The sequence below is a fragment of the Callithrix jacchus genome, chromosome Y (genome assembly GCF_049354715.1).
Source record: "Callithrix jacchus isolate 240 chromosome Y, calJac240_pri, whole genome shotgun sequence".
NCBI lineage: Eukaryota > Metazoa > Chordata > Mammalia > Primates > Cebidae > Callithrix > Callithrix jacchus.
This window is the reverse complement of record NC_133525.1, coordinates 8,334,404-8,360,303: the sequence shown is the minus strand read 5'-3', so window position 1 is coordinate 8,360,303 and position 25,900 is coordinate 8,334,404. Positions and strand designations below refer to the sequence as shown.

General features: G+C 45.7%; 2 protein-coding genes across 3 annotated transcripts; both read right to left on the bottom strand.

The window, feature by feature from the left end:
* Positions 1-1,630: 1,630 nt before the first annotated feature.
* On the bottom strand, positions 1,631-15,721 carry LOC144581336 (RNA-binding motif protein, Y chromosome, family 1 member B-like). Its single transcript, XM_078364529.1, has 12 exons — positions 15,678-15,721; positions 13,367-13,479; positions 12,097-12,200; positions 9,572-9,749; positions 7,820-7,972; positions 5,737-5,851; positions 4,761-4,871; positions 4,581-4,669; positions 3,788-3,905; positions 2,818-2,928; positions 2,645-2,733; positions 1,631-2,254 (listed from the first exon to the last, which is right to left on the bottom strand). The coding sequence occupies exons 2-12, from the start codon at positions 13,470-13,472 to the stop codon at positions 1,965-1,967; spliced, it is 1,464 nt and encodes a 487-aa protein (XP_078220655.1). The 5' UTR covers positions 13,473-13,479; positions 15,678-15,721; the 3' UTR covers positions 1,631-1,964.
* Positions 15,722-22,917: 7,196 nt separating this feature from the next.
* Positions 22,918-25,900, bottom strand: LOC144576577 (testis-specific Y-encoded protein 3-like). 2 transcript variants are annotated; one of them, XM_078364519.1, is made up of 6 exons: positions 25,536-25,900; positions 24,827-24,904; positions 24,587-24,698; positions 24,334-24,479; positions 24,145-24,226; positions 22,918-23,139 (listed from the first exon to the last, which is right to left on the bottom strand). In XM_078364519.1, the coding sequence occupies exons 1-6, from the start codon at positions 25,800-25,802 to the stop codon at positions 23,117-23,119; spliced, it is 708 nt and encodes a 235-aa protein (XP_078220645.1). In that variant the 5' UTR covers positions 25,803-25,900; the 3' UTR covers positions 22,918-23,116. The 2 variants fall into 2 exon arrangements, with proteins under 2 accessions (XP_078220645.1, XP_078220646.1); XM_078364520.1 differs by having other exon boundaries at positions 22,926-23,139; positions 24,334-24,452.

Genomic DNA, 25,900 nt, shown 5'->3' with positions numbered 1-25,900 from the left:
AGATTTTTATTCATTATATATTCCATTTCGTCAGGCGGTGTGATCCAGTAAATTAATTGGTTTACCTACTGGGGTCCAAATCTTTTTATCTGATAGCATCATTGGGTTTCTCCACCACCATTTTTATTTTGATTACCAGATAATTTCTTGAACCTTTAAGCAATCTGGACTCTGAAACTTTATGCCGATTTATTGTACACTTAACTGTCCCAAAGTGACGACTTTTAAAGCACTCCTGTCCATAGTAAATTAAACCCGATAGGCTGAGCATAGGGGAAAGCTGACAGGCTTTGCATGCTGGCTTATGCCTGTATTAATAGCACTTTGGGAGACAGAAGAGGGTGGATCCTGATTGAAGGGAAGACCATTCCCAACAGGGTGAAATGGTCTCTGTACAAATTACAAAATACTAGCCAGCTGACAGACACCTGAAATCCCACTTACTAAAGATGCAGAGGGAGAAACATAGCTTGAAAACAATACGTGGAGATGGCAATGAGCTAAGTTCAAGCCACTGCACCCTAGCTTCAGTGACAATGCTAGTCTGCGTCACAAAAGAAATATATGAACAAGTCAATAAAATAAAAATAACTTCACAAAACACCAGCCCTTCTGGATCATACGTATTTGTGAGAATGTATTGCTACACACTTATTTATAACCATTGCAAGTATTTCAAGAAATAATTAATGTTAGTTCATGAAAGACATTGATTTTCCAATTTTTCGGAACGATTAATATCTTTAAGCTATGTATTTAGGAAATTTAGCTGGCTCACTTTTGAGTAAGGTGGAAATAGTTTTTCATAACCATTGTGCCCTCTAGTCACAGAATGCTACAAGAAGAATGTTCTGGGTACCTTCAACTTCAGCAACAAAACCCACCTAATGCTTTCCTTTATCCTTTAGTATCCCTTAAAGGGCAAATCGTTTAGTTTGAGATTAGTTCAGTAGTCTTTCTGAAGCCTTCTGAAAATTAACCTTTTGATGTGTCCAATGTGTTGGGGTTACAGGAGTGAGCCACCTGGCCTGGCCAAAACCGCTACATTTTTCTTTGAGACACATTCTCACCCTGTCCCCCAGGTGGAAGTGCAGCAGTGTAATCCTAGCTCACTGCAACGTCCGCCTCCTGAGTTCAAGCAGTTCTCCTGACTCGGCCTCCAGAGTAGCTGCGACTACAGCCATGTGCCACCATGCCTGCCTAATTTTCTGTATTTTTATTAGAGACTGGCTTTCACTCTGTAAGCGAGGATGGTTTCAATCCCCTGATCTTGTGGTCCACTTGCTTAGGCCTCCCAAAGAGGTGGGCCGCCTGCTGAGTTCAAGCAGTTCTCCTGACTCAGCCTCCAGAGTAGCTGCGACTACAGCCGTGTGCCACCATGCCTGCCTAGTTTTCTGTATTTTTATTAGAGACTGGCTTTCACCCTGTAAGCGAGGATGGTTTCAATCTCCTGACCTTGTGGTCCACTTGCTTAGGCCTCCCAAAGTGCTGGGAATACAGGGATAAACTAAAGAAACACAGCCCAGGTAGGAAACCTGTACACATTCCAACGGAATCTGGACAGAGATGCCTAGTCTTGTTTCAGCTTAGGTGCAAACAAATGAAGAAATCTCTCAACACCGCAGTTTACTCTCCTCCGTCATTTGCGTTTAAGCATGTGTAGCAATAAAATCAGGCATTTTATATTACATGGAAAATTTTATTCCGGAAATGTTAAAACGGACATTACATCAAAGCAGAATAGTTTTCAATTCAGTTGGCACTAACAGTTGTAAAATTACTTGCAAAAAATAAGCTTTTAGCTTAATACCTCAAAAACATTCATGAAGGAAGTATCTCCCCTTCCTCCCCAAAACAACCTATTTCTTATAGTGATACTCAGGTAATAATGCAGAAACCACATATTGATTTGCCATTCAACAGCAAGGTCTGGTATGCAATAATCATGATTTTTAGCAGCACCTTCAGTCTCCTTTTTCAGATCGCCTTCCCCCATCCTCTCCCTTAGGTGTCCCATCTCTTGAGCTCCCATGTGCTTCAGGAGAAGCACGGTTCATTCTCTCCACAGACGGTGGACACGTTGGTTCTTTTCTGCCACAATGCTCAGCATCAGTGGAAGAGAAATCACCATGGCTCCTTGAGTACTTCTCCCGACTTCTGCCATACCTATCTCGCGCATTGTTATCATCAGGGAAACTGCTTCCACCATAAGTCTTCCGAGGCCCCTGTGCAGGTGCTGCACCACGAGACGTCCCTGTGGGGTTAATAAAATTACGGAACTTATGTTAAAATACATGTAAACATTTTTACTGGCATCACTAAAGCATGAATCAGATAAAGTACTATTTGGAAACATTAGCATTCATCTGTCTTTATTGACAGGAGACTCTTTATTTCTGCATTGTTCACAAGGCTCTACTGAAAAGAGCCGTAAGAGCAGTATTTCCAAGTTCAAGGAATTTCATTCTGAACCGGCCCTCAATTAAAACTGAGGTTTTAAGCTTCGTACCGTTCTCTAAGCTTTCTACTGTTCAGAACGCTCAATATTTAAACATGTTGTACGTTTCCTTTATACTTTCTCGTTTAAAAACTCTGGTCTATTCAATATAATTCTGTAACTGGAAAATCAAACGTGGAGTCTTACTATGTATCTGATATGACGCTCTGTTAGAACTGCTACTACGACGTTCAAAATGATCTCTACCACCATGCCTTCCGTGGCCATCATGATCACTAGATTAAACAAAAAAAGTTTGACACTGTCAGAATGAACAATTTAAGACATCTATTGGACAAAACCGAAAAATGTTATAATACCTGTATCCTCTAGTGGAACCTTTATCCTGTCTAGAAGGAGCGTGATCACGGTATGCATTGTGTCTACTCATCGAAGCATATTCCATGGTGTCTCGGAAACTTGGATTATTTCTGATTGCAAAAGTTGAAGAACAAATTTTAAGTTGTCAACTTCTAGTATCAAAAACACAACTTATCTACAGGTTAAATACAATAAAGGCCAGACATATATAAAGGCCTAGTCACTTCTCCAAGTACAACATGCTAATACCCAAAAGACAGGTGGAACTGATACCCATAATTGGTTATTCTCAAAATGCATTTCAAAACCCAAGAGATATCGTATTTCAGCAATACTAAAATGGCTATACATTTTAAAATGCTAGGAACACCAAGACTGTCAGAGAATGCAGATAAACTGGAATCCTGATACAATGCTTGCCGGAACGGAAAATGATGCTGCTACTACGGAGAAATGTGGTGGGGCCTCAAAACAAAAAAATTAACATCAGACCAAGAATTATCCCTCGTACATACCCAGCACTGAGTAAGTGTACTAAGACAAACGTGTGTATAAAAGTAGTGTGGAGGAAACACACAAACAAAAGAATGGCTTAACAGCCTGTGAAACAAGGGAAGTGCTATGATGTGAATGAAAGTTCAGGACATGAGGCAGAAAGAAAAGAGATACCAAAGTCGAGTCGTGTTTGAGCCCAATACCATGAAGCAGGCAGAACAGGTCAGTTCACGAACAAAACAGACTGGAGTTTTTTAGCAGCTGAGGGAAAACAGAAGATGAAAGGGACTGCTTAACTGGCAAGGGAGTTGCAGTGCGGAGTGATGAAGAGGTTCTGGAACTAGAGGGACGTGGCTGTCGCACAACGCAGCGTGTAATAAATGCCACTTAATGGTTTACCTAAAAGTGTTCAATTTCCTTACGTGAATTTCATCACTAAAACCACAACACACTAGTTTTTCATTTTTCTGTTACCTAGTCTTAGTTGCATAACCATCATCTTTTCCTGACACACGGTCACGTCTCCAGGAAGAGACTGACATTCCGCGTGAAGGGCCTCCTCCGTAAAACTCTCTTCCACGTGATGGGGGACCTGCAAATTTAACATGATTAAACGTTACGGAAACAGCAGAGAACCTGAAACACTATTACCTGTTCACTGAGACAACTGTTATATTTCTTCAAGGAATCAATTCTTCTTTCCCTAAGTCGCCAGAAATGCATGACATCATGAATACTTTTTACGGCTCTGAATTATCCCTTGATTCCTACAAGGCCAGTTCTTACAAACTTAAGCCACACGCTAATACTTGGGTAGAGGTTCACTTTCTATGGCTTATAACTATTAGTTATCATTTTCCTTCTCATATGAATCGCCCACGTCTATTAATGACACAGGCAAAACACGTAAAACCATTAACGTCTTCGCTGATTGTAAACATTCCACGTTCGTGCTTTCTCGGCTCAAGAAAGGAAATTTACCCATGTTGTTCAGTGCATCTCACTCACACACATACTGCAACCCTCGAATGGCTGCATGCTATGATTCCAACTGAATGCTCTCCTTGGTCTCTACGTGGTTGCCCCTATCTTAAAGGTGGAAAAACTAAAATGTACTACTGCAGTTTCGTAAAACTCTCTAAGCCTTCTACTGTTCAAAACTCTCGGTGTTTAAACATGTTATATTTTTCCTTTATCCTTTCCCTTTTACAGACTCAGGTCTATTCAATATGATTCTGTAATTGAAAAATCAAACGTGGAGACTTACTATATGTCTGATATGACGCTCCGTTAGGACTGCTACCAGGACGTTCAAAATGATCTCTACCACCATGCCTTCCGTAGCCATCATGACCACTAAATTAAAAAAAAAAAAAAAAAAGATTGACACTGTCAGAATGAAAAATTTAAGAAATCTGTTGGACAAAAGCGAAAAATGTTATAATACCTATATCCTCTGGTGGGACCTTTATCCTGTCTAGAACGAGCGTGATCACGGTATGCACGGTGTCTGCGAATCGAAGCATATTCCTTGGTGTCTCGGAAACTTGGATTACTTCTGATTGCATAAGTTGAAGAAACAAATTTTAAGTTGTCAGCTTCTAGTATCAAAAACATAACTTATTTGCAGCTTAAATGAAATAAAGGCCAGACATATACAAAGGCCTGGGCACTTCTCTAAATGCAACATGGAAATACCCAAAAGACAGGTGGAACTGACAGTCATCAATAGTTATTGAGAAAATTCACTTGAAATTCCAAGTATGAGATCATATTTCAGCCATACTAAAATGGCTATACATTTCAAAATGCTCGGAACACCAAGACTGTGAGCGAATGCGGATAAACTGGAATCCTGATACAATGCTTGCCGGAACGGAAAATGATGCAGCTACTACGGAGTGCATCAGTGGTGGGGCCTCAAAACAGAAAAGATTAACAGTAGACCAAGAATTATCACTGGTACATACCCGGCACTGAGTAAGTGTACTCAAACAAACGTTTGCATAAGAATAGTGTGGCGGAAACACGCAAACAAAAGAATGGGTTAACAGCTTGTGAAACAACTGAAGTGCTATGTATGATGTGAATGAAACTTCAGGACATGAGGCAGAAAGAAAACAGATACAAAAGTCGAGTCGTGTTTCAGCCCATGACCACGAAGCAGGCAGAACACGTCAGTTCACAAACAAAACAGACTGGAGTTTATTAGCAGCTGAGGGAAAACAGAAGATGACAGGGACTGCTTAACTGGCAAGGGAGTTGCAGTGCGGAGCGATGAAGAGGTTTTGGAACTAGACGGAGGTGGTTGTTGCACAACACAGCATGTAAACCACTCGACGGTTTACCTTAAAATGTTCAATTTCCTTACGTGAATTTCATCACTAAAACCGCAACAGACTAGTTTTTCATTTTTCCTTTACCTATTCTTAGTTGCATAACCACCATGTTTTGGTGACATACGGTCACGTCTCCAGGAAGAGACTGACATTCCGTGTGAAGGACCTCGGTAATTCCCTCTTCCACGTGATGGGGAACCTGCAAATTTAACATGATTAAATGTCATGTAACCAGCACAAAACCTGAAACACTGTTACTTGGTTTCTATGACAACTGTTACAAGATATTTCTCCAATGACTCAGTTCTTCTTTCTCTAGGTCGCCAGAAATTCATGACACCATGAATACCTTCTTACGGCTGTGAATTATCTCTTCATTCCTGCAAGGCCAGTTCTTACACACTTAAGCCCTACACTAATACTGAGGTAAAGATTCACTTTCAATGGCTTATAACCCTTAGTTATTATTTTCCTTCTCACACGAATCGCCTACGTCTAGTAATGACACAGGCAAAACCTGTAAAACCATCAAAGTCTTCGCTGATTGTAAAGTTTCCACGTTTGTGCTTTCTCGGCTCAAGAAAGGAAACTTACCCATGTTGGTCAGTGTATCTCACTCGCACAAACACTGCAACCCTCGAATGGCTGCATGGTATGATTCCACCTAAGTGTTCTCCTTGCTGTCTAAGTGACTGTCCCCATCATAGAGGTTGAAAAATTAAAATGTACTAGTGCAGGTTTTCTAATGATGGCCAAGAATTCTTCTCCTGGCAATAAGCAGTACTATTACAGTGCTAATTACATCATTATGCTGCTCTCAAAATAGAAAAAGCCTCTTTAATATACTCTTCATGTGCAGATTCTTAGAGGTCAGCCTTCTACCTATGATGTGTCCAGTGGCTAAAGTTTTAAAGAAAATGTGCTGACTTGTGCATGTTGAGGTCGGCAGATACCTAACTTCACTGATCCTCCACTACAAAATATAAAGTTGAAAATGCAATGTTTTCATTTTCTCCATATTATCATGGAGGGCTAAGAGTAAGAATTTTAATGTGTTCTGCCTAAAATTCTCTGCTGAGAGCTGTTACTTTGCTTAATGAGTTCTTTGCTGAGAGCTGTTACTTTATTGTCTGGTTTTCTTCTGTTCGCTCTGAAAACTTACACTTCTCCTTCGCACAACTATTACTTCTATTCAACCCTACTGCTTGCCTCACGTTGCTTAGTTCGGAAATCTCCCCTCAAACAACTTCAAGTCCTACACTAAGTATCTTGTGTTAATGTTTAAACATCCCTGTACCGTCTTAATTGACAGCCCTTCCTATATTTCACAACTCTGCATTTCTGTGACATCCACATAGCTCAAAATGTCGGACGTGCTCTTGTCCAACATGCATGTCTGAGGATGCTCTTAGCATCCTAAAAACCGGTCAGAATGCCTCTCACATAAGCATTGCTGGGGTCTCAGAATCTGGATGGCCAGGCACAATGGCTCACAGCGTGGGCCAGTGTGGGAGACTGAGGCAAGTCGACTGCTTGAGCTCAGGGATTTAATGTCAACTAGGACAAGGTAGTGAGATCCTGTCTCTACCAAAATATGTATTTAAAAAACAATTTCATAGGTGTGCTGGTGCATGCCACTAGCTGCAGCAACAGCAGGCAGCTTATGGAGAGTAACCGCTTGAGACCCAGAATGTGAGGCATCAATGAGCCATCATCTGGCCAGTGCACTCTGGCCTGGTGAAGGCAGTACTTCAACCCAACAAAGAAACTGAACATACAATTTGGACATCGGAACACCAGTGGTCCAATGCAAAGGAACCTAGGAAATGGAAGAATTGATAGAATTAAGAAGATGACCTCAAAGTATACTACCAGGAACTTCAAGAAAAATTAAAAGGCATTCTCTAGCGAATACAGCGTTAAAAGGAGTGTTGCCCTCACTGTAATCCCTTTTTTATGTGACATTTGAAGCTCAAGTGTTTCTTCACCATAAAGCTGTAACTTAGGCAGTGAGATGGAAAGTGTTATATCAAAGTGTTCAAACAGTAAATATGCCAATGTATGTGTCACATCTGTTTTGTTTCTCGAACTTTAAGTTAAGCCTTCAGTTCAAAGGGCTCATTTTCAGTCATACAAAAATGACGGAATTCCATCAGGTGGCATTTACCTCGACCTCCCATCCCACTATTGCTTCTAGCCACAGTAAAAGGAGCAGATCTTTTAGGATGAGGACCTCCGCTCGCTGAAGATGGACGGCTCTCGACTGGAAAAGTTCCCCTGAAAGAACTCACGTTGAGATCACGAGTGGATTCACCACCATCTGTATTTCAAAGAAAATCTTGTCAGTTCAGTAACACCAACATTTCTTAAATGGCTGAGCAGGAGATACTTCTAAATCTTCCCTACGTATTGTAATCTTAAACATTCACGTTGGTCTATGCTAAGGAATGTAGAATTGGTATACCAAATCAGTGCAGTTTCAAAATATCAAAATCCATCTATAAAATAAACACTCAAGGAACACTGTATATTGGTGTGAGAAAGACAAGTGGGATAAGTGGAGAGGGAGCTCACAGCAGAAGCCTATTGCCTAAATACAAAAATATAATCAAACAAAAAAAAAGTTAGGAGATCAACGATAAATTACTGTTCATATCCTTCTGATATTATGAAACCATTTTCAAATCATATAATAAACATAAACCTAACTACACTCAAGGAATCTCAGTTATATATACAACGATACAGTGACACCTCAGAAAGATATGTCATCTGCAAATTTATGAACGTAACACAGAATTCTTATAGTTCTTTATAACATACCACTTTTACTCTTAGCCCATGATCAGTTTTAATAATCTTTAAGAATCACGTATTAAATAATAATATTCTTTTACGTATCTACAAACAAGTGTGAGGCATATTCCAATTCCTTGGTGGTGTCACATGTAAAAATATACACGTTCTCATGCATGCACAGTATTAATAATCTTCACCCTCGAGATTAATTGCAATCAAAAATGACAAAAAGACCTGCCTCTTAAAATGAAGTGAACACCGCAGTTTCAAATTTAGAAAATATCTCTCCCATATATTACATGGCTAGCAATTAAAATTCCAAACTAAATATTAGATCTTTGATGGTTGGTTAATTGATAAAACAAGTTAACCAACAGGTATTTTCTCAATACATGGTTTCTTTTTCTAAGTAAAAATTAAGCCCTCTGTCCTACTGAGTAAACCAATCTTAAATACCATTTTCAGAAGCTCTTCCTCCAGCAAAGAAAGACACATACGTATCTGTGAAGCCACGGTTTCTGGCATTTCTGAGTCACAGAATCATTTGAGACGTTGCAGTTCTATACTCCATGAATGGAAAATGCTTTATGGCAGGCCTATTTACACATTCTCCGTATCAAAACCGAAACGGTTCTGTATTGTGTACATGTTTACACACACACAAACGCGCGCGCACGCACGCACACTCACACACACAAACAAATATTGTTAAGTAAGTCCTCTACTGCGCAGTTACTAATGTCCCATTGGAAGGGCTTCTAGGTTTCATGGTATTTGGATAACACAACCCACATGAAATTCTGAGACCCAAAATAAGAAACTCTAAAGTACAACTAATGGAAACGTGTTGAGTGGAAAATCTGTGGAGAACATGTAATCAAGATTCATAAACTCCATTCAATTTGAAACGTGTCTTACTTCGATGCAAAGTAATTCGGAGTTTAGAACCAGTTTCAGATATTAGTTTAATCATTCCACTTTTAGTATTCATCAATAATGTTGCTCATTAACAGTTAGTTTTCTGTTCATAAAGGATATAAATAAATTTCAGAAATTTCCACGTTTTCAAGCTTTTTGTCTTTCAGTCCTGTGCTTCCGACTTTATATTTTATAACGTTACCCAAGCGTTCTCCACGTGAGGGATGCCGACGTCTCGTCTGTCCTCTACTTCTACTTGCAGATCTCTGCTCTCCTGTGGGTCTCCTCTTTCTTGAAAAACGCAGTGTTCCCTGCCTGCCACCACTTTGAAAAAACGGTTCCTTGGCTTGTTCTACTTTCATTGTTTTTCCATCCACAAACTGAAAGGATTAAGTATACCATCAGCAACAGTGCCACATTTGAACTAATCATATTTTACAGACGTTTTTACATCAACTGTATTAACATTCTAGATGTCGTCTCCTAAACAAACACAAACTTTCTTTTTCCTGAAATGCCCACATTGCGAACACTGCAAAACCTGCAACAATCACTGGGACCATGCATTCTGTTAAGAAATGAACACCAATTCCATTATTCGATTCCCTCGAAAAGGCCTCCGCTACTAAAAACTGCACCTAGAAAAGTTAAACCATGACAAATTGTACGGGACAATGTCGCCCATCTCTTCTTCACAATACAGAATCTCTTTCACCTTTGCACTCACATCACATATTTAAAAGCCTCGGTGTCTGGAGCCCATACGAAAGGATGTGTCATTTGAAAACATAAGGTTATTTATTCAAAGTGATCAGTCACATTATACATTATGAATACTTTCTTGATCCTGCTGCTGTCAATCACACAAAATGTCCCAATATGATTTACAGTTCTGTATCTACTCTAGTTCTTTCTCAATAAACGTGATCCCTGTTTAGTCTCATTCATATTTTCTGCCTTACTCATTTCTTACTTTGCCTAGAGGTGTCCTTAAAACAAGACCCTTAATGTAGTACTTCATGATATTTCTGAGAAATGGTTTACTGTCCTAATTAAATTCACAAAAACTTTCTTCAGTTCCATCTTTTCTGTAGGCCCAAGTAATGTTTGACCGAGTTCTGCTAATAACTCTATTTGAACGTTACATGGCTTTTGTTATTTGGGAAAAGATCTTAAACTCCGTCCAAGACTTGCTGCATCCAAATCAGCAGTTCTTCCTATCTTGAGACATCTTGTGTTATTTCTCGGCCCAGAATAATTTCCCCAGTTTTGCGCATGGTCGCTTCCTTCCCAGTGTTCCAAGTCAGACACAATTTCTTAAACTGCAAGCTCCCTGTGAAAACTCTATAGGATCTTCTTTATTTCCCTTCTCAACGTTTGTCTGCATATGACATTTATATTAACTTTTCCATTATAAAATATGTGAGACAGGTAATTTGGAAAAGATATCTACACAGATGAACTCTGCTTGAGCACGAAACCTGGGGGGAAATACCAAAATATTACGATACCTAGGTCAAAACTGTCCCCATACCAAGCATGAAACCACGAACCGAAGCAACTATCAGGTTGTACCACACCTTAAAATATGAGAGGATATGGGTGAATAAAGATAAGTTAGTGATCAAGTGATTAATACCTAATACAGTGAGCACAAAATTTCTGTAACAGACACTGAGGGAGAACACAGGAAACCTAACTTGTTCTTAAAGGATAAACTGCCATTTGCGCAACATTTACGTGGAAGAGTAATACTCAAGAGGTCCAGGAAAACATACTGGGAATGGCATCCATATAGCAGGAACTAAAAACCGATTGGGATAACGTTGTAAAATAAAAAAGCTCCAGGGCATCTCCAAGGGAATGATCCTGAATGCAACGTAAAGGAATTCAGTAGGTAAGAGACTTGCATAAAAGTTTAAAGCTGTAACAAATACAGAGTCCCTAGAATTTAAGACTCCACAGGACGTGATGCACTGTTCGGACCGAAGCAAGTGCTGGAACACACTGGAAGAGTTAGCAAGAAGGTATGCATGTTACCTAGTGACGAGGTATGCATGTCACCCCGGTTACAGAAGGAAAAAAAAAAAAGTTCTCAGGAGAAGGGCGCAAGGATGGGCAAACATGTCAGTTGCTTGTTGTGTTATCCGGCTTCAATGTTCTCGCATTATTTTCTATTTTCAAGTACCTAACACTTCCTTAAATGTAACGGTCTTGTTTAAATGAACTTTCTCAAGAATGTATTTTCAGAAAATGGCAGAGAATCGTTACTTCTTGTGAGAGTCTGTCTAGACGTCGATCTACAAAAGACTTATATTTTCTACGTCTGTCTAGATGTCGATCCACCGTTTCTCTGTGCTATAGACGTTTCCCTACGAGTTGGACGTGTGATTCCTTTAGCAGCCATTTAATAAACTTGACTGATGTTTCTTATTTTCGTCAGAGTTCCTTCTAAGTTTTAAAGCTGTTCAAAAGCTTTCAAACCCTATTTACACTCAGACTGAAATAAAAACATAGAAACTGGATTACCATAACGCAATTTATATAATGTTCCTTCCAATAGCCTTCCAACTACACTTGCATTGATATGTCCAAGAAAGAGGATAGCTAATCCATTTCCATTCATACGTCATTATATTATTTTCAAAGTGTACTGGTACTGAAAAGACCTAGATATGCTGTTAATTGAAGAACAGGCTTAGAATAGCACTAATAAGGGAAACTTACCTTTCCATTCAACTCGCTGGCAGCAAGTTCAGCATCTGCAGGGTTCTCAAAAGTAATGAACCCGAAGCCTCTGCACTTCATGCTTCCATCTTTCTTCAAGAGAACTAAAATATATGAAAACCTTTTCATTTATAGAATGGACCTACTACGATAGTACTAACTATCTGAATGTTACATCAAGAAACAAGAAAATTCCAATTCACATCCTTCCTGTGATTCTTCACACTGAGTCACCCCTATCAACAGCCTATTTTCTTCCATTTTCCTAACTGACTCCATCTTAGCTGTGAGCCTGACATGCTCCATTTAGCTTCTCCCTCCCTGCCTCGGCCCCCTAGAGGTGCATTCCTAGGTCACACTGCATTCAAAGCTACTCCCAGTACCTGTAACCACTGTAACCACATCCTGTTTGGCAAGTCTACCTGCTACTCTCAATACCCTCCTCGGGGTTTGAGCCTATGAAAAGTTCCCCCTGCTACCTCCTCCATGCTTGGATGCAAATACCCTTAGCAACCAACCATCCTGGGAACCTCCTGCCCCCTGGGTACCAGGTTCCTTATCTAACTTGCTTGTTCTGCGTCTGTAAAATTCTGCTTCAGCTAGGCTCCACCTCCCCTACCTAACGCAAGGCATAAAGGGAAATCAAGCCCCTTCGTCTGGCCTGAGAGATTATCAGGGTGAGCTGTCTCTCAGACAAATAATGGGCTCTTAATTTGGAACTCAGAGTCTCCTTCTCCTTCTCCCTCCTCATCCTCCCCCTCCCCCTCCCCCTCCTCCTCCTTCTTCTTCTTCTTCTTCTTCTTTTTGAGACTGAGTGTCTCTCCTTACCCAGGCCGAAGTGCAATGGCCCCATCTGGGCTCACCGCAACCTCCGCCTCCTGGGTTCAGGCAATTCCACTGCCTCAGCCTCCTGAGTAGCTGGGATTACAGACATGTGCCACCGTGCCCAGCTAATTTTTGTATTTTTAGTAGAGACGGGGTTTCACCGTGTTGACTAGGATGGTCTCGATCTCTTGACCTCGTGATCCACCCGCCTCGGCCTCCCAAAGTGCTGGGATTACAGGCGTGAGCCACCGCGCCCCACTGGCCGTACTATGCAGGTGAACTTTACCACAGACCCTTCACCTGCTGCCATGAGAATATCCTGAATACCGAATAGAAACTTCAAAACAAGAGCTTAAAAACAAACAGAAAATTATGTAAACAATTACAGATATTAAGTATATGTTTACTTTGGGGACAAAACCTGTATGTTGGTTTTAAGTGTTACCTTCAGAAACGGGACCATGTCTCTCAAATACTGCTTTTAGCGTCTCTTCCGTGGCTTCTCTAGTGAGCCCACCAACGAACAGCTGGCCAAGGCAACCTGCTTCCATAATTTTGCTGTAAATGGTAAAAAAATAAATCTATATTTAGATAACAATAACAAGGTGAAAATATTAAATATTTTTACATCCTGTGTTGAAAACTGATGTGAAATTCCCTTAACGGGGCTGTCCTATTTTAATGTATCTTACTTCCTATACCGGTAACATAAAGAGCACAAGGGGGAATGGCTTCATGGCTTAATGGTACATTTCACTGCATACCTGAGAAAATCTCTTTAGTAAAACCAGAAAAGGGAAGCTATTCTAATTTTACAAAGTGGAAATACACAGGATTCCCCAATTTAAATAGTTTTCGTTGAAAATTGTAGCTTTTATGAAGTACAATCGTTGTAAAGAGGTAAGATTCCTGATGCCAATGTGCACTGCTCCCTGCAGCCTCCTCTGGCCAGCCTCAAGTGATCCTGTCACATGTCAGCTTCCCAAGTAGCTGGGACTACAGTGGCCTGCTACCAGAGGTGGGGTGTGCGTGTGTGCGTGTGTGTTTTCAACATAGATCCAGGTGGCCCCATGTAGCTAACAGAGCTGTGTAGGTGTGTTTCTGTGTGTATGTGTGCAGGAGTGCGTGCAGGAATGTGTGTGTGTGTGTGCGCGCGCGCGTGTGTGTTTTCAACATAGATCCAGGTGGCCCCATGTAGCTAACAGAGCTGTGTAGGTGTGTTTGTGTGTGTATGTGTGCAGGGGTGCGTGCAGGGATGTGTGTGTGTGTGTGTGTGTGTGCGCGCACGCGCGCGCGTGTGTGTCTTTAAATAGACCCAGGTTGTCCCATGCTGACCACCTTTGAATCTTCTGGGCTCAAGTGATATGCCAGCAAGAAGCTACCAAGGTGATGGTTTCTTTAAGGGGGAACTGCCACAGGAAACCACCTGATATCTTGATAAATGATTTAATGACACGCTTAACCTACATGCTTTCTTCGGGGAGAACATTTTAAATATTGTACAATCTTTTGGTGATTGGAAATATACACGAGATCGGGTATCTACAAACTCTGGCTTTCTGCCATAAATATCTTTGGCCTTTCAGGGACCGGGCTGCAAATTAAGGGGTGAAGCACTCTAAGTCTCTGAGCCCCGCCTCCGTGAGGTCGGCAGAGGCTAGGAGCAGTACTCTGGCCTAGGCACGCGAGAAATCTCAGTGGCCATCTCCTTATGGAAGGTAGCATCTGAGAATGACGTGAGGTGCCACAGCTGCATGACACCATCCACCCTATCACCATGCTGTCACACACTGCACTCCATTCCACCCCGCTGCCGCCAAAACTGCCCCATCACGCCGTTCTGAGCAGAAGCCCCGCCGCACCCCGTGCCCCTTGGCAAGCGGCCGACTCTCCGCTCGGCAGCATGTCCACTCGCCGCCTTCTTCCCCCTACCAACCCCTCGTCTGTGAAAAAGCTGCCTTCCTCCAAACCGGTCCCTGGTGCCTGAATGGCAACAGGTTATAGGACCCCCGTTATGTTACTCAGGCTACTCTCCAACTCGTGACCTCGTCATTCTTACATCTTCACTTCCGAAAATGTTGGGATTACAGGAGTAGGTCAGTTTGCCAGGTTAATACAAAACCTTAAGCACATCTCTTTGTTTCCGTTTTCGGCTATCTACCGCCATTTATCTCCCTTACAAACACGTCTTCCATTTAAATTACTTACGGTAGCAGAGATACATGAAAAGCCTTTCAAATACTGTCATCGATTACACGTTTAAAAGAGGCAAATTTAAACTGATTATTCATGGTTCCAGACTTGTACATACCCGAGAGTAATGCAATTTATGTGAAAATTTGCTAAGTCCTGTGAAGAAAATCAGAAATTTGCAATGTGCTAGGTAAAAGTACAGGTTGTTTGTTTGTTTGTTTTTCTGATCACAGTGCTTAAGTACACTGCCTGTGCATTTGACTTATGACCGCATTCACAGAGAATAACCGTTTCCATAAAAAGTGCACGGGACAACAATGGCGCCCGAGGTCCGTCTCCCACACCTTGCCCCCACATCGGACTTGTCCAACCGTAAAGGGAAGAATCCTCAAGAAACATCAATGAGTTTAACCAACATGAGTTTCTCACGAGCACTAAGGACGACCCCCTCTCTACCGTCTCCTCCCATATTTCAACACCCACACACTGAAAACCACAGCAGCCCCTTTCACTGAAGACGTCCGAACACCTCGCTGCGTTTGTATTCTTGCCGAGAGACCAACCTGAGCGGAGAAACAAAACCACAGGTGCTTCTCAGTAGGACAAACAGCCTCTGGGTCACCGGGCCCTCAGGGTGCTGGCACCTGGCTCTGGAACGCCTCTAGCCCCGCTGCCGTGTGAGACGCCTGGAACCGGACTGCGCGGGAAAGAGCCCCCGGCAGCCCAGCGGAAGAAGCGGAAACTGCGCCTCTCCGCAGCAGCCAATCAGTGCGACGGTGGGTGGGACGCGGTGGGGCGCGGTGGGGCGGGGCGGGGCCGCATCCGGGTGTCCTGCAGCTCCACCCTCCTCGGGCAAGCCACGTGTGACGAGCTGTCAGAGTTTCCGCCCAGTGGCGCTGGGTTCACGCGCAGGCCTGGCGGGCAGGGAGCCCTTTGGAATTGCGGGCATGGAAGTCCCACGGCCTAACTGCCATCATGAGTGTGGCAGGCCACTGACCCACAGCCAACACATGAAACATCTCACTTCATTAGGCAGGCCAGGCAGATGGTACTGAATGTTGCAATTCCAGAGGAGAGGGGGAGGGACCAGCGCGGGCTGCCGGGGCAAGGGCGGCAGCGGAGCAGGCTTGGGGGAAGTGGGGCGGGGCAGGCCCCTGGGAGGAAAGCCGCCTGGAACCTCGTTGGGGTGGAGTTTGTCTGCACCCCTGGCAGGTCTAGGCGAGTGCCATGCTTCCTCCCTAAGGATGCTGGACTCCTGGAAGCATTCCGCTCGTGCTGGGTCCTAAGCACACCTGAGGCCAGCTGCCAGGGTCACCCATGGATGCACTGTGTACACACTGTGGCATGCAAGATACTGCATTACCGACCCAGAGGTTCCCGCCAGCGGGCAACAGCAGCGTGCACTTCTGCCATCAGGGCTTTGCAAGTCCAGGGCCTGGCCCTGTGTACTCTGGGCTGCTGGGCATAGCTGATCCCGCTGTGGCCCAGGACCCCGAGGTGCGTGCGTGGGACTGCAGCCCAGTGGGGCCTCCCAGGTGCCCTGGGTCCACGTAGATTTAGCAATGGTTTCTCAGTCCATGTGTTTTTCAAGGACTGCTCCCCACAGTGTAGGGGTTCCCTGGCGTGTGTCCAGCAGCAGAGGCAGGTGTCTTTGGGATGCCAGAGGAGGCCATTGTGTTCAGCCTGCAGGTATGGGAGGGTGACTAGTGTACAGAGTCAGGGGGCGGCCTTGTGGTGGGAGGTGCTGCTGGCGGTGGACGACGTAATGGCGGTAGTGGATGTGGTGGCTGTCAAAGGCGGAGGCTGACATGCGGCAGCAGGAGGGCCAGTGGGCACAGCATGGCCCCGGCCCCAGCACTCCTGGGCCAGATGCAAACTCGCTGAAGCCACTTGACTTGAAGATGTGCTCTGGGGATTTTGGACCAGAGCAGTCTCCTTGCAACTGCCCATGTGGGATGGCTGGCAGCAGAGGGTGAGCTCAGGCTTCCCAAGGCAGGCTTTGGTGGGGCCAGGCCAAAGGTGCAAGAGTTCCGGGTTGGGGGGCGGCGGGGGGGGAACCAGAGGGGGGCCATTGCTAGAGTCCGGTAGGTAGGATGGCAGCTTGTTTTTGCCCGCCTGAGAGCACAGGGTAGGGACGGGGAGCCAAGCTCATCCCTAACAAGGGGGAGTAGCCTCATCAGGAAGCCTTCACCCCCAGCCGAAAGTTCAAGGACACATTTCTCTGGCAAAGCCCCTGGAGGAAAGGAAGTCTGGTTGCCTATGGCAACCTCTCAACTACCCCTGCTCCCCATGCCTGTTTCCAGTATGCTCACCTCAGAAAGCCAAGGTAGTCCAGACTGTTCATGCTGCACGGGGCTGCTGTCCTCTGCAAGGCAGGCACCGGCACCCCGCACGCATTTTATTCCCTCCGGCACACTTTTTCTGTGCTGCACCTAAAGGGGTGCAGGCCCTGAACACGTGTGACCTCCGTTGCACTCCTCAGGGAGGCCGGGAGAACAGGACACTGCACGCCCGGACAGCAGCAACACCCGTGCAGCTCAGGAACCCTTAGGAAGCAGCTACCTCACACCAGGCCACCGCGCCCACTCACTTTTTCTGTGCCTGGCTGCCTGTTAGTATAGGCTTTCTCGGTCATGCTCCACCTGCCCCCAAGACCACCACAGCCACATCAGTGCCCCAACTCCGGACAGTGAGAGAGGACCACCACGAAAGGGTTCCAGGTCAGAGTTCTGGGGATAGCCCTGCCCTACACTCTTGGTGCTCCGGCAAAGTTGGAGCACCAACCTTGGACGCACCAACAAAACTTCTGTTTTGTGGCACGCCCAGCCAATCGTATGGAAGCTCCTTAACTCCAGGCAGATTGTGCAGCCCACCCAGATCCTGATGCTTCCCGCATCAGGAAGCACAATGAAGTCTTGCTTAGCTACATGATGCATTTGCAGGTCAGGCAATGGGGACTGGGTCTTGGTGAGGGCTCATGTGTCTGGGTCAGGGTGGGGTCCCCCTGAGGCCCCAGCATATGTCAGGGGAGAGCTGGGAAGGCGAAACACATGTGCCACCTCAGTCCAACTAGATGGTATGGTCCCTTTGAGTCTGTCCCCTTTCTCCTCAGCCATGCAGGCTGAGGAACTCAGACATCTCCAGTAATGGGCCACAGGATGAGGGGTTTTCTTCTCCTTACAGCCTTTACCTCCACAGTGAAGTGATCATTAAGGATTATCCTGTTGCACTTTCAGTAAGGAGTGCCTCCCGGCATGGTATAGGAGGTGGTATGTGGCAGGATATGCCTGGCATGGGCCATCCCGACTCCTCTTTCTCCAGGGTACAGGGTTTCTCATTCCACTGCAGTCCAGTGGTTCCGGGGTCATGGAGGTAAAGCCCCCAGCTGTAGGCGGAATACCGCCTACCTCAGCTTCGTCAGCTGGTTGGTGCACCATGACTGCCCAGGGTCGGGCAGGATTGCTGAGGTGGGGCCACTGTGGGGATCCTGGGAGAGGACCTTGCCGATTAATCCCAGGCCTCTGGAGAATTGGCTTCGAACCACGGCCCGATCTGTCCCCCAAAATTTCCCCAGTAGCCCAGATCATCAGCCAGGGCCTGTGTCTCAATCCACTGCAGTACCACCCAAGGGAGTTTGGCCATCTGAGATGGAACAGAAAAAAATGTCAGGTGAGCAGTCCAGGTCTCAGGGCGCATCTGAGGTCAGAAGTTTGAGACCAGGCTGACCAACACGGTGAAACCCCATCTCTACTACAGATAGAAAACTTAGCCGGCCGTAGTGGTGGGTGCCTGTAATCACAGCTACTTGGCAGGCTGAGGCAGGAGAATCGCTTGAACCAGGGAAGCAGAGGTTGCAGTGACATGAGATCCTGCCATTGTACTCCAGCCTGGGTGGCAGAGTGAGACTCCATCTCAAATATACAAACATATATATATAATATGTATAAAATATACTATATATAAAATATACTATATATTATATGTTAGTATATATATATATATACTAAATATATATATAATATATATAAAATATACTAAACAAATATATAATATATATAAAATATACTATATATAAAATATACTCAATATATAAAACATATGTATATATGTTTTAAATGTTGGGCAATGTTCACTGTTGCCAGCTAAATGCTATCCTTTTCCACAAAGAAAGCATCTTTTCCTGTCAATAGCAATATAATTTTTCAACATTGTGGTAGAGCACAGATAATGTGATGCCTATCATTTCAGCCAGTTTACAGTCCAAGTCACTGGTAATAAGTACCTTGAAATAATTATGCAACCATCATCACCATCGCCTTCCATCTTCCCAATCAGAAACTCCGTCCACAGTAAGCACCAATTTCCAGGCCGGGCAAGGAGGCTCAGGCCTGTAACCCCAGCAGATCAGGAGGTCAAGAGGTCAAGACCATTCTGGCCAACAGGTGAAACCCTGTCTCTACTAAAATGCGAAAATCAGCTGAGCGTGGTGGCACGCACCTGTAATTCCAAGCTACTCGTGAGGCTGAGGCAGAGAATTGCCAATTTCCAGGCCGGGAGACGGAGGCTGCACTGAGCCAAGATGGAGCCACTGTACTCCAGTCTGGGTGACAGGGCGAGACTGCCTCTCAAACAAAGAGAAAGAAAGAAAAGAAGAGAAACACCAATTCCCCATTCCACCTTCCTAGTCCCTGCCACTCAAGAGTTCTAGTTTCTGTCTCTGTGAAATCTGTGGCTGTTCTAGACATTTTAGATAAATGAAGTCATATGCTATGTGGCCTTTCATGTCTGTCGTCTCTCACTGAGCCTGCTGTCTTCAAGGTTCATCCACACTGCCACCTGTGTTTGAGCCTCATCCCTTTTCCTGGCTGTATAGTATTCCACGATGGAATGTGCACAGAGCCCATTCCATTCACCTGTTCATCCATGGATTGACACGTGGCCTACTTCCATCTTTGGGCCGTTGTCAATCATGCTGCTATGTATGTGGGTGTAGCAGTGTGCTCTGTCTTTCTAGGAAAGCCTGGAGAAATACGTGCACACATGACACCATGTCCTTTGCGAAGACGTCTGTGGAGCTGGAAACCCTCATTCTCGGCAAACTAACACAGGAACGGAAAGCCAAACACCGCATGTTCTCACTCCTAAGTGGGAGCTGAAAGATGAGAACACATGGGCACAGGGACAACAATATCACACACCAGCACCTCTCAGGGTAAGTAGTGGGAGGAAGAGCATCAGGAGCCATAGCTAAATCGTGGTGGCCTTAATACCTAGGTGATGGTTTGGCAGCTGCACCAAACCGCCGTGACACACTTTTACCTATGTAACCAAGCTGCACACATGTCCGTGTTCCCCAGAGCTTAAAATACATTCTTTTTTAGATGGGGTTTCAGCCTTGCTGCCCAGGCGGAGTGCAGTGCTGTGATCTCGGCTCACCTCAACGTCCTCCTCCAAGGTTTCAAGTGATTCTCCTGCCTCAGCCTTCCGAGTACCTGGGATTTCAGGCATGCACCACCACGCCTGGCCAATTTTCTGTTTTTAGTAGAGATTGGGTTTCTCCGTGTTGGTCAGTCTGGCCTCGAACTACAGATCTCGGCTGATCTACACACCTTGGCCTCCCAAAGTGTTGGGATTGAAGGTGTGGGCAGCACACTGGCCAAAGTAATATTTTCCAAAAGTTTACATAGCACCAAGAAAAGATGTCTGATTGTTTTTATTAGACCGATGGTACAGTTGAGCACTTTCTCTGATAAGACATTATGACTTCGGGACCCATGTGAAATCACTAGACTGAATTGCAAGCAGGAGTCGAAGAAGGCCAGTCAGCTGCATTCACTTTGAGGGGTGGCCAATATGCCTGAGGCACCAGGCCCTGGCACTCCCGTCCACAGGGACAGTTGCTGGTTTACTCTCTTCCCTGGGGCAAGGTCTTCCCCTACCACCACTTTACAACAGACCAATCCCAAAACAAGTCCTGGGATTTACTTATGATCTTCTCGTTACGTAGCTCCCTCCTAGAAAAATCATGGCAAGACCCTTTCCTCACTTTTTTCTCAGGCACTAAGGTTGGGGCAAGACCCTTCGTGATGTCCTGGTAACAGGCAAGTCCCTAGACATTTCCCAGTCTGAGCTGCCCTGAGTGTACACACCAATCTGCTGCCGACTCCCACCGTCGGGCTACTCTATTGTGCAGGAGTGTCCTTTGACCAGCACAGGGAAGCATAGAGGACAGCTTGAGGGAGCCAAAGAGTTCCCGCTGTTTACAGAGTAAGTTGCTGAGAAAACCCGTTTCTCCTGCCTTGGTGGGTCATGGGGACAGCAGTCAGAGGAGGCCAACGCTCTCACTCAGGAGCCTCAGCTGTCTGCATGGGAACAGGGGCAAAACTGGGCTATGGATTTTCAAAGCTCAACTGCTGATACCCAGCAGGAGGTCCGTAATGCATATGGAAGGCAGCACAAAAACTGCAAGAACTTTGACTGTTCAAACCCTCTTCCCTGAGACAGCACAGCTCTTCTCACAGAAGCTGTGGTGACCAGAGTCCGTACGGCACAGGAACCTTAGCACTCCCTTAGTGCCTCGCCAACGCGGATGCTCCTGTTGGAACTGTTTTATCTGAGATCGGAGAAGCAAGTTCTGGACCCACCACTGAAATCCCCCTCCCCCTCTGCGGCAGAGACAACTCCTTGTCCTGTGCGTGGACGCAGATGTTCCTGGCTACCAGTCACTCACTCCGGAATGAAGGCTGTTATGTTTTGTCCTCCTGCGTGAGGCCTGTAACACATGATCTGCCACTTCGGGTTCCTTCTCTTTACATTATTAACCTTCTGCAAAGTACGCTGGAAAAAAAAAAGCATGCCCACAGAAAGTAAAAGGGCCCTGGGCTCCAGAAACAATATACAGTGCCCTGCATTAGCGAGAAGAGATCCTCACTATACTTGGCAAGGAACAAAATGCACCCGCAATGTGTTAGTTACAAACAATATTGACTCCTGACCTAATAATCTTGGAGAAAAGCTTAATCCATCTGAAGATGTAAACATCAACAACACTGTCCATATCCTGGGTCATCAAGGGACAGAGAGTCCATGCATGGACCCGCTGGCATTCTTGTATTTCATGGATCCACCCCCATTACCCTCACCTCTGCATGTCTGTGTTTTCCCTTAGTCATCTATGCTGGAAAAAAAAAAAAAAACAAACAGAAATTAAAAAGAGAAAGGCATATCCCAAATGCCTTCCCACATGCGTCTGTATCCTTTCTCACAGTCCCTACACACACCTCACATGCGCATTTCTTACCATGTTGCTGGGACCCGAGAGGATGATTGTCCCAGAAAATCACCAGAGAGGTGATTATGCATTCACCAATAAAACAAGAACATGTGAACTCAACGCACAAGTGAACTTCAAGATTCCCATCATCCTTGTCTAGCTTAATGTGTCTTATGATACCCCAAACAAAGGACTGTGGAGGTACCTCCGCCCAGCAAACTGGGCCCTGGATATCTTGGTGCGCACTATCCCCTTTCCTTGAACCACTGCTGCTTTTGCAGCACAAAGCAAGCCTCCAACTGCACTTCCTTTGCTTTCTTTTGCCTCTCCAACTCTGGCTTCTAGGAAGAATCCCAAAATGCGCCACACCCAGTCACTCTATAACTTTAGCGGCCCGTCTCCACTGCAGATGATGCAGAGAATGAAACACATGGAATCCACTGGGTACACACACACACACACACACACACACACACACACAGACCCACACAACCCTCCCCCCCCGCCCACAGACACACACACACAAGAGTCACACGTCCTTGACAGTGTTTATTTTCACTCCATGAAATCCAAGTTTACCCCCTCTTCCTATCTGCATTTTTCTATGACAGGATCTGTCTTTCTTTTGCTTCCTGTGCATAAGACCATGTTGAGTACTGACATCCTGAATAATGTAGTAACTTTTCAGGAGTTCTGCCGTTTCAGGTGAAGTCCGACGCACCATCATATTCAACCCGAAAAATGGGAGTCCCCTAAAGAAACACAACTGCGTGTCAAAATGCATTTCCTCTGAGCAATAGTTTTAAATGCTTTAATTTTAGGGCCCGCCCAGAAAAGACTACCCCTTCCCCGTTTGTGATCTCCTAAACTTCCTCCTACCATATGTTACCAGCTGTTCTCTGTCATACCTGCCCCACTGCCAGCATTTTCTCCCTGTGACGGAAGTCAGCTAACAACAGTGACTGGGTGTGGCGCAATCTGGGATTCTTCCAAGAGGACAGAGTTGGAGAGGCAAAAGAAAGCAAAGACAGTGCAGCTGGAGGCTTGCTTTGTGCTGCAGAAGCAGCAGTGGTTCAAGGAAAGGGGATAATGTGCACTAAGATATCCAGGGCCCAGTGTGCTGGGATGAGGTACCTCCACAGTCCTTTGTTTGGGGTATCATAAGACACATTAAGCACATTAAGCTAGACAAGGATGATGGAAATCTTGACGTTCACTTATGCGTTGAGTTCACATGTTCTTCTTTTATAGGTGAATGCATAATCACCTCTCTGGTGATTTTCTGGGACAGTAAGAGCACACAGAAATCTGATCGGGCTATAGTATAAGAACAGCAGTCTAAACAGTCATTGTGGTTTGTGGCAAGGAGGCATATCCAGGGAGCCCAATCTTAAGGGGCTGGTAGGATGACTGCCAGTGGGGTTGGCAGCCATGGAAACAAGTGCCACAAATTGAAGGTAATGATTCAGCTTCACTTCTCAGTGAGTCTGGACAGCGACTATGCTTGGCTGGGCTTAAGACTCCCCAGCTCTAACCTGCCTTGCAGTGCCGTCTCTGATGTGCCTCTTTGAGCCCAAATGCCCTGGATGTACTGGATTCTGTCACTCTCTGTCTCCCTGTCGAGGTATTCCTACGTGTATGAAAGGAGCCTCAATTTCTACATTTCCGAATGCAGCGTCCAGGCTCCCTGCATACAGGCATGTCCACCTTCCTCATCCTGAGGATCAGTCAGCTCTAGCTCCAACTGAACGGCTTACCTGAAATCTCTGTTCCCTCTTCGGGTGGCCTGGTCCTCGTGTAGTATTGCAGGGGATTGCGCCACAGGTCCTTACTTAGGATCTATCACAGGAATCAATTGGGAAAGGCCTCATCAGGGCTGAGACTGGTGAGCCAAGCAGCTGGGAACACACCGGGGTCATTCCTGATGTTTTCCAGCGAGGACCCACCTCAGCGATCCTGTTAGATCCTGCGAAGTTGTGGTCAGAAAACCAGTTGAAGAAGTTAAGGCTGCTGTTCTGGTGTCTGCGGCGGTAGGCCACACGTTCATAACGCTGATGCCACTGAACTGGAGTGGAATGAGAAGGCCTGTATTCTACAGAGAGGGGATTTTGTGGGAAGTGGGCTGGATCACGTTGGCAATGATCCATCCACCTACCCACCACCTTCCTTCCACTGCCCCTCCTGGGAGCCACCAGTCACCTGTGAGGTTCACGAGATACTCCTTGGTAACCACGTTATTCTGGAAGTAGGGGTTGCTCCGAAAGAACAACATGATCTTGCAGACGTGAATAGGTTGCTTTGTTTCTTTCACCTGTCAGGACAAAGTGGAGAAAGCTTACGTATCTTTCCAGGTGAGGTGCCCACTGTTGCTGACAGCAAGGAGTTGCTTCCCTTCCCCCTCCCCACTAAACCTTCTAGCCTCAGTCCTCGTGGCCTCACCTCCAAGTTGATCATGTAGCTAAGCATGCGTACATCTTGGTCAGTGATCAGGGCTGACATCTGGGGGTGGTTTGCAATCTGAATTAGGTCAAAGAGCCTTTACAGGGATGGAAGGAAGAGGTACAAGCAACAGGGAAGCAGGTCTAAGAGCCAGAAGGAACACGGAAGAAGCTCTAAGGCTGGGGTACGGGATTTCTGAGATCTGCTTCAGTGTGTGACCTTCATTTCCCCACCCCCTGCCCGGAATTAAGGCCTCGTGGGTTCTCGGAGCGTGTATAATTCTGAGGCTGACTGGGGCAATCTGCAGAGGGCTGCTGGCGTCTCAGGAGGGGCAGAGCCAGCTTATACCCGAAAATGTCCTGTCCCAGATCTGACTGGCAAGGGGGAGCGATCACACTCCCTTATCAGTAGCTTGATTCTCCGAAAAAGAAACTCTGCTGGGGAGAACTCGCTTCTGCTCTTCAAAAGGATGACTCAACCACCTGCTGCTCGGCATCTCGAAGGGTTTCTGTGCCGCCCGCAGGCAGGAAAACAGTACCTGCGACCGCTCCGGCCTTCTAAAGCCAGACTTTCACGCCGCAACTCGCATCTCGCAACTCACCGTTGTTTCCAGAATAGACATATCCATGCTGAGCTGCCCCTAAGTTATTTACAGTTCCCCTAGAGCATCTTTCAACCGGACGAACAGAAAAAGTGCTGAAAAGGATACGACATTGGCCCAGAAGCCGGGGATGCCCCGGATGATGGCGCCTCTGCGATCCAGGTGGGGCTTGCGCCTGCGCTCCAGCTTTTCCCTCTGCTGAGAAAAGGCCCTCCTGGCTCGGGCGTTAACAGGCTCCAGCTCCACCTGAACAGCCCGGAGCTCGTCCAGTGCGGACTCTGGCGTCAGGGGCCCAGGCCCCGGCTGTGCCCCTTTGTCCTGCCGCTCCCGCTCGACATCGGCTTCCTCCTCGGCCGCCGCTTCCACTTCCGCCATTATGTCGTCCTCCACCACCAGCACCGCCTCCTCCTCCTCCTCCCTCAAGGCGTCCTACTTGCTCTGCTTCCCTTACTGGAGCCTGCGGGTGGCTTGGC